General features: G+C 41.9%; 2 protein-coding genes and 1 non-coding gene across 3 annotated transcripts; 2 read left to right on the forward strand and 1 right to left on the reverse strand.

Moving 5' to 3' along the window:
• Window positions 1-77: 77 nt before the first annotated feature.
• On the forward strand, window positions 78-3,254 carry pfdn2 (prefoldin subunit 2). The gene is made up of 4 exons (XM_040140591.1): window positions 78-249; window positions 1,198-1,286; window positions 1,586-1,709; window positions 1,953-3,254. The coding sequence occupies exons 1-4, from the start codon at window positions 169-171 to the stop codon at window positions 2,142-2,144; spliced, it is 486 nt and encodes a 161-aa protein (XP_039996525.1). The 5' UTR covers window positions 78-168; the 3' UTR covers window positions 2,145-3,254.
• Window positions 3,255-4,359: 1,105 nt separating this feature from the next.
• Window positions 4,360-4,441, reverse strand: trnas-gcu. Its single transcript has one exon. It is a non-coding gene; the product is annotated as a tRNA-Ser (tRNA).
• A 161-nt stretch (window positions 4,442-4,602) lies between these two features.
• Window positions 4,603-8,694, forward strand: b4gat1 (beta-1,4-glucuronyltransferase 1). The gene is made up of 2 exons (XM_040141504.1): window positions 4,603-6,088; window positions 6,614-8,694. Exons 1-2 carry the CDS (start codon window positions 4,985-4,987, stop codon window positions 6,803-6,805), a joined length of 1,296 nt encoding a protein of 431 aa, XP_039997438.1. The 5' UTR covers window positions 4,603-4,984; the 3' UTR covers window positions 6,806-8,694.
• Window positions 8,695-8,939: the final 245 nt, after the last annotated feature.

Genomic DNA, 8,939 nt, shown 5'->3' on the forward strand with positions numbered 1-8,939 from the left:
CCACCTAAAATATAAAATAAGAGCGGCACGATATTTACTGTCTTCATTATTTGAAGGAGAAAGAAAAGAAAATATCCATGCGAGTCGGACTCCGTTTGCACACAGGCAATCACTGTAACCAGCTCTACACATCCGGCCTGGGGTCCTCCTCAGCAACACCCTTCCAAGATGGCAGCCAACAGCAGCAGCACGGGTAGCAAGTCCAGCAGCAGCGCCGGAGGAAAACAGCCCGGCCCTTCGGCCGAACAGGTACCCTCACCTCCACCTCAGTCTGTTTAAGTCGCTACAGTCCTAGCCGTTGTTGTCCATCCGTGTCAGGTGAGGCTAAAGCCGCCCGTCTGACTCCCAGCTTGGCAAGGCTAACGTTAGCTTCCCCATCGCCATCACCCGGCTATCTTTCTGCTTTCTCACCACAAAACGTTGCTACAGAGTCTGCCAGAGTGAAGCCCTAAATATAATCTGCACTTCAGAAGAGTTTATCGCTGGTTTGTGCTTCAATTCAATAGGGTTGAGGCGCATTTAAATTAGCATATGCCTTAAGTGGGATGGTGTGGTTTGGTGAATGGGAGTGGGGGAAGCTATTTTTATCACTGAAGACCACCAACCCTGTTCTACTAACGTGTTAGATAAATTTAGTCCAAGTTGCCTCTAAAAAGTTACAAGCTTGGAAGTATAAGGTTGGACAGATTAGAATTGCTCAAGTAATGTACAAGAACAGCAGAATAATATCTGTGTGAATGCACCCACTATTGTCTCAAAACAGTGTTTATTATGCCTGGACATGAATAGTCAGCGCAAAATCGTAGTATGCAGCTAAATCTGACAGCACAATTTGGCAATTTTGAACTCTCAATAAGCCATACAGTTTCAGAAATCAGTTTTGTAGATGTACTTATTAATCGTTTGTCTCTACAACCTGTAAAACTATGACAAATATCACCACAATTCTCTAGAGTTAATTAGTCTGATCAGCAGCCATAAATCCAAAGTACTTGATTAGTAAAGGTGCCCAATGAAAGGCAGCAAGCACAGTGTTTTTTTTTAAGTGTTAACAATCAAATGCTTTTTAAGCCAAAAATAATTTAACTGTTGAATTAATGACCAGAACTGGAATTGTTTCAGTATTGATTAAAACTAAGATGAATGTGCCGTATGACACACAACTGTGTCGCTGATTGCGTGTTTTTTGTGTGACAGGTGGTGGCAACATTTCAGAGGATGCGTCAGGAACAACGCAGTATGGCTTCTAAAGCTGCGGAGCTGGAGATGGAGATCAACGAGCACAGGTTGGTAGCTGATGTTACCACCTCTGCGTTGAATTCTAGTGCCTCTTCCTTTTAATAACTGTTTAACAGTCTGCTAGTGACCGAGCCACTATAGTGCAGAAATTTCAAAGTCTATTGGCAACATGTATGTATCCCGCTCTGTTGTAAAAAAGGTGCCACCTTCTGAAAATTCATGGATAATCTCCAGTTGATTTTTCAGTTACAGTTCTCAGACCAGAAAACTGACCAGTTGAATGGATCTTTAAGATGTCCTGATGGAATATTTTTTTAGTTATTAATGTTTCTGTTTTTCCATTCAGCTTAGTAATTGACACGCTCAAGGAAGTGGATGCTTCGAGGAAATGCTTTCGTCTAGTAGGAGGAGTGTTGGTGGAGAGAACAGTAAAAGAAGTTCTACCAGCCTTGGAAAACAACAAAGAACAGGTAATGGATGAGAAAAGAAAAACAAATGTACTAGTGCAAAACAAGCAGACGCATGTCAGGTCAACACTTTCCTCTACTAGCCACATACAAGTAGCCTCACAGTCCAGTAATAACAAGTACCTTCTTTCAGTAGGTATTCATCTAAATCACAAAAATGTCACAAGTCAGGAGACAACTTCAGGCAAGAATCTAAAATTTCATGTAGTAGGAAAGATCTCACTCTCTTCCCTTGTGTCCCCTCAGATCTCCAAAATAATCGAGTCCATCAACACACAGATGCAGGCGAAAGGACGGGAACTCACAGAGTACAGGGAACGATACAACATCCGGTTGGTGGGAGAGGGTGAAGGAGAGGCACAGGGCCAGTCAGCAGCGTCCTCCGGGGACAGCGAAGGAGGCGGGTCCAAAAGCGGTGCTGGCGTTTTAGTGTCATAGTTTATGATAATATAGGGCGACAGAGGGGCCTTATGATTTCTGCAGTACTGAAAACATAGTTGGAGTCACAAAATCTGGGTTCAAAAACTGAACTCTTTACACGATAACTTTGGATTTGGAGATGATTGAAATTTCTGCTTAACATAATACCCTTGGTATTGAAGTCATTTGCAACAGGCACAGATTCAAAGTGTACATAGTGCTCTGCTTACGTATGTTCAGTGTGAATGCTAGTGTGTGTAAAAAGTCAAGTTGTTTCTCGCATTTGCCTTTCAGTAAAGCTGAAATATTGTGGCTTAAAGTCAACTTTTAATACAGCCTCCTAATACTCTCAGTTTAAGTCTTACTCTCATCTACACAAGTGAGTAATTATTATTTTACCGTCTCAGATTACAGAAAATATCATTACCCACGTAAAATATAATTGCCAGGGTGCTGGATTGGAAGTTCAAAGTTTAAAAAAACATAAAAAAACAAAAAAGTCAAACACCTAGTACATACAGGACAAGCTAGATCTCATTGCAGTTTTAAGTAAACAAGCTTTTGCATTTTGTAAACTTCAGATTTTGGACTAACAACTTAAAAAATTAGTAAAAAAAGAAAAAAAAAAAAGCTGATTTCATGGGGCCCTAAAGTAGGTTGAAGTCGTGCAAAAAGTCACCCTTGCCGAGGCAGAACAGGTCCTGGAAGGCATTTTGACAACACGTGAACACGAAAAAAGAGGTTATACTGTAAACATGTCACTATAGATCAAAATTATTCTGCCAGCTTTTCCCACCCTCTCCCTGTGACACATTTTATGCACGACTCGGAAAACTGCCTTCATAAGCCATGCATTGAAAGGCTGCTGGTGTGTATTCATTTAATGCTGATGTGGGGTCGCTTCATGTTCACACTGTGACTCCATGAAAACACGATATAGCTTGTTATATTCTTTTTGATCTGTAGCACATGCTTGAGCTTGGAATGGTTAGGTTACATTGTTAACACGGTCTAAACTGAGGAAATGCCTCCTAGGACCTGATGGGTCCTGTCCACACTGTTCATGTAGTTGTAAGGACAAAAATGTTTTTTGTTAATGGTCATGAATTAAAGAATGTCACAATTGTGCTTTGTTGTGGGGTGTCTTCATTTGATGTTATAGCCCGTAAGTTATACCTACTGTTTACACCATAGCATCACCTCTGTAACCTTTTTCACGAAGTTATACCCATTTACGCAGTATTCCATGCAAATATGTGGTAGATTTCATATTTAGATTACACAAATGTAACCATGCGACCAGTGGACTGCAAGCGGTAATGCAGTGAAATCAAATCTGGGTTAATTGATTTCAATCTCTCTCCCTCCCAGATTTGTCGGTCTGCATTTGTGGATCAAAATTAATGTCTAACAGGTATTTTCATACAGCCACTGCTGCTCTGCATACACACAACCTCACCTTACATTATTTATATTCGGCATAATTCGCATACAAGGTTTTCTGGGGTCAGTTTCAGTTTTGGATAACATGACAATGATTTAATTCAAAGTAAGGCTAAAAAATAAAAAAACAACTGCAAAAATAACCTAATGTATTTTCGTTAATTGTGGGAGAGCGTTTGCCTTACTTTAACAAGTGAGGTAAGTACACTTTAAGTAGGGCAAACTGCCACTGATTGTACCGCTCAGGTTATCAAATTATCGTTAGTGCAAGACTTTGTTTGACAGCCCCTCTTTTTAAATCTATTCCCTGTGATGGGAATGTGTTTAAAAAAAGAGTTGCATTTAAAGCTTTGCTGCTATAAGTCGGCAGCAACTAGCCATGTTTTTTTGTTTGTGTTTTTTTTTTTTTGGGGGGGGGAGTCCTCTAAATGAGAAAAGAGATCAATAGACATTTTTTTGGATGCCCCTCTTAATTTAGTTTTGCTTGTTTTGTTAAGTTTTTCGGAGGCTCAAATTTATACCAAGGGTGAATAGTGAAACAAAAGACACTACACCGATCATATTGGCAACATCACTGTTCATACATCTCTATATAGAGAGCCGTCTGATGGTCCAGTCGCACGTGAATATAGTATTTATCCAGTAAAATCAGTTAGACAGAAATATATATATCCAGCGAGTATCCGGGTTATTTTTGCAAGACCGTGGCAATATGAGTAATTGGGCTAAAAAAAACAAACAAACATGATATAAGATAGAAATGATTTAAAAGAAAGAAAAAAAAAATTGCCGACGAGGATGGGATTCGAACCCACGCGTGCAGAGCACAATGGATTAGCAGTCCATCGCCTTAACCACTCGGCCACCTCGTCTTATTACCTACCCCCCCCATACCAAGTAGATATTTATAGAAGACGTACAGCACACCGACGTTCCTGATCATTCACATTTGTTTCAGATACCCTCGCTCTCACGTAACCCGACGGAGTGGTTTCAGTCGGTTCAGCTAACAGCTAGCCACCTAGCAGCGCTCCAGGACCACATTGAGCGGCGCCTTTACTCCAGACTTTACGGTTATTACACATCGACATGCGTCGCTGTCGCAGCAGCAACGCAGAATGGTTGTGTTTTGATGGAGACCACAGAAACTGGACCAGTTTCGTCCTTTTATTCGCGCTTTCGACAGCCATATGAAAATCTGGGGCAGCGCTGTCACTAACCAGCTGAACATGTCGTCAGATTTTCGTTGTATTTCCAGCCTAACGGGCTGTAGTGTTAGCATTGTGGTAGCCATGTAGGCAATGTTAGCTGGCACGCTTGGACAGAAATAGACAGCCCCCAAGGAAACAGCAGCCTGCTCCGGTGTTTGGACCTGCTTTGTGTGCAGTTATCTGCCAGTTCGCAGTTTCTCTGGAATGCATCTCTCCAAGAAATGTTCCGCCTTCAAAGTGGTGCTGAGTGCTCTGCTGATAGTGGCGCTCCTGCAGCTCATATACCTGTCCTTTTTATCCAAGTTTCACGGTAAGCAGCAGCGGTACCGATACTCTGAGCTCTTCGGGGGCTCTGGAGCCAGGAAAAATGCGCCCCCCGAGAAAAACACACGGAAGGAGCGTCTGAGGTACTCGCTGTCCACTGGTGGGATCTTCGACAACAGTGGTCAGTACCGGGTGTACAAGAACTTGATCAAAAGTGATTTCACCACAAATCAGAAACCAGGATCCGACCCCAGCTCCAATGTCTTGGCTTTAGCCACACACACAACCATCAACAACCTGCATCACCTGGAATCTCTTCTGGAAAGGTGGCAAAACCCTCTCTCTGTGGCCATATTCGCACATGGGCAAGATGTCAAGTTTGCCACAGCTCTGGTCTATGCTCTCAGCTTCTTCTGCCCTCAGATCCAGGCCCTGGTGGACTTCCACTTGGTCTGCCTCTCAGGAGAGATGGCCAGTTTCCCTGAACAGGACCGTGAGCATTTTGCAGGGCTTGAGGACTGTGCCGCAGTGTTCTCCAGACTGGAGACCTACAGGGATAAATACAAGAACTATGCCATCAGTGGAAACATCTCCTACCCCAACAACCTTCTTCGTAATGTTGCCCGAGGTGGCACAGAGTCCTCCTACGTCCTGGTCATTGACATCGACATGATGCCAAGCGCCGACCTCCACCATCAGTTCCTGGCTATGATCTTGAGCCGAGAGCAAGCGAGCGATGAGGTTTTTGTGTTACCTGCTTTCGAGATCCGGCACGCCAGGAAGATGCCTGCCACCAAGGCAGAGCTGGTTCAGCTCTACCAGGTAGGTGAGGTCCGGCCGTTTTATGAAGAGCTTTGCACGCGCTGTCAGGCGCCCACCAACTACTCACAGTGGGTTAACAGCCACGTTAGAGGGACAGGCACACTGGAAGTTGCCTACACACTTGCTTGGGTGGACCCCTGGGAACCTTTCTACATCGGGCCCCGCACTGTGCCCCTATATGATGAGAACTTCAAGCAATATGGCTTCAATCGCATCAGCCAGGTCAGTACAACATGAATGTTTAAGTATAAATTCCAGTTTGACTAAGAAATCTTACGTCGAGGGCCACTCACTGACTGCTCAAGCGGAAGAAGATCATGAGAAACAGCTAAAAGCTCTAGAGCTTTTGCTGGTGCTGATGATGAGAAAATAACAGAATATAATATAATTGCTCCTATTGTCTCATTTTTGAAACGTGAAATGCAGAACCAATAAGTCCGGAGACTCTATTACAATCTTGTTGCCATGTTTGTTATAAAATTACAATTAGATGTACATTTTATGTTCTGGAGTTGTAAAGGTCAGTTTACTTGTCAACAGCAGTATTACTCTGCCTATAAAAACAGTTATATCATATCTTCTGTGGCTCTGAAGGGAGCTTTCTGAAGTCTGAGAAAATAATCTCTTCTCCTCGCTTCCCATCTTTCCTTCTTGCTGTCACCTTTCTTCTCACCACCTCTCTTTGCCCTCTCATTATTTCCCCCCGTCATGTCGGCCTTCTCATCCTCGCCCTCCATCTCCCTCCAGGCCTGCGAGCTCCATGTGGCCGGATACAGGTTCTCGGTGCTGAGCTCAGCCTTCGTGGTGCACCGGGGCTTCAAGATCCAGGGGGAGTTCCATGCCAGGAAAGACGAGGAGAACAAACGCAACCGGGTTCTGTTTCGCAGCTTCAAAGAGGGCCTGAAAACCAAATATCCGTCCTCCACGAGAAGATGCTGAAAAAAGGTGAGGACTCTGTGTCCTGCCTGCATCGCTCTCTAATGAAATCAGTCTTCTGCTGAAATGATGGGTGTACATTTTTCTTTTTTAAATCAGAATTAGTTTCCAGCCAGGCTCTCCCTGCCCAAAACATACAGTTTTTCCTGGGATTTCTTGTAAAGATGGCACAGTAAGAGTTAAAGCTAATCCAACTCTTGGGTTTATTTTCAAATCCTTCTGAAAATGAGCAGCAGGAAAATGATCTCCAGGGATTTATGAGAGCGTCCTGCTAGTTGGGACTGAAAGTAAAAAGCTGGCCAGCAACTCATGAGTTTACTGTTTTGGAATCAAATATGATTTAAAATCTAGATGGCATTTGATCAACGGTAATTTTAATCTGTATGAGGTACATGTAATATTTTAAAACATTTTTGAGTTTGTCCAGATACAATAATAGACACAGAAACGTGGTTGCAAGCCACAGAGTCTCTACATTTTCAAAGAAACAGAAGTTTTCACTACATTTCACTACTGTATGTAACGTTTAGTTTACGGTTCCTACATTTCATGACAGCTGATCAAAGATTGCCTCGTACCTTGAAGTTCAACTGAAATCACATTTAGCCATCCCTGTTTGCAGTCAATAATAATGGCAATTCAGTCTGAGTATGAGGCTAACAAAAGACCCCAAGTCTTTCAGAAATGTACAATTTTTCAGTTTAATGGAAAAAGCAAGTGTGACTCTTTTTTTGTGCCAAGCCGTGATGTGCTCCGGCCACCAGATGGCAACAGGCGCTCGAGTGTTAAGCGCCAGGTTGCAGAATATATTTCAGCATGAGGTGAGGGATTACGCAACACCAGTGTTGGTTGGTGCTCAGAGGGATGTGAATTCACTCTGTGCCACCTCTGTGGGCGCATTTCAGAAGTTTTAGTAACCTGTCAGTGGTTGTTCTTGCCTCAAAGTTGTCTGAGGTGATTACTCGCACATCACTAGGACAACAAAGCACTGGGCTACTTTGTATACAGACATTGTACAACACTAGCATTCTGCCAGCACTGTGAAAAACTACTGTATTATAACACTGAGGATCTGACACTGGTAATCAATTCGATTATCTAAAGGTTGGGGTTTTTTTTCCCCCTCCTCTTTAAGAAGAGTATATGTGAGTGAGTGAGCTACATGTGGAAATGTAACATGGTTAGTGGGTAGAAAGATAAAAATACTGCATCATCAAAATATAAGCCACAAACAAAAGCAGCCTGTGGTTTCAAAAGGTTTGCTGTGGAAATACTTATCTAAACACCACTAGTAAACAAATAGCAAATTATAGACCTTTATTCTGTAACCCACTGGTACATACAAAACAAACAGTATTATACCTTGACTACTACTTTTCTCATGTTGGTTTAGTGAAAGTACATAAACTGCATATACATAAGATGATGTTTGGTTACTTTTAAGTGTGAAATTGTTATGTAGTTGTTGATTTATGAGAGTTTTAGATATGTTTTCCTTCAATTGTAGTTTAGATATATTTATTGTACAAATGTTTTCCTTTAACAGGGATTGGTTGAACAATTTTTTTTAAAATGACTTCAAGCAGGAAAAACGGTAGCACGAAATTGTGTGATTATGCGAAAAATTGTGTTTGGTACAGAACATTTAAGCGGTTTTGTTTTAGAACCACTAAAAAAAATCATTTTATTAGGTATTTTTGGAGTGAGATCAATTTCAACAAATTACCTTGTGTGATGATGTGAAGTGGTGCTTTATTTCTCATGTGACTTTTCCTTACTTGAAAATGCAGTATTTGTATTTATTTTTTCTCTTGTGTTCACAAAATCTATTGCCTGATTTGTATTGTTGGAATTTATATTAAAACTACTGGGTGACTTTATTTAACCCATAACTGTCATTCCCATTAGTTTGAATTATTGTACAAGATGCAGTCTTTGGTCACAGATACTTAACAACACCCTCAGTCTCCAGGAAGCTCTCTGAACACTTGGAAATGAACAAATCCTATCAATTAACTTCACCAGAGGGATTTGTAATGACAAGTAATGTCAACCGTGTTTCTAGAAGTATCACTTAAAGAGGAGGTAAAGAAGCTGGGGGCAGGACAAGCCAAGGAAACATGACAAACATGTTTCT

The sequence above is a fragment of the Xiphias gladius genome, chromosome 12 (assembly GCF_016859285.1).
Source record: "Xiphias gladius isolate SHS-SW01 ecotype Sanya breed wild chromosome 12, ASM1685928v1, whole genome shotgun sequence".
Classification (NCBI taxonomy): Eukaryota; Metazoa; Chordata; class Actinopteri; order Istiophoriformes; family Xiphiidae; genus Xiphias; species Xiphias gladius.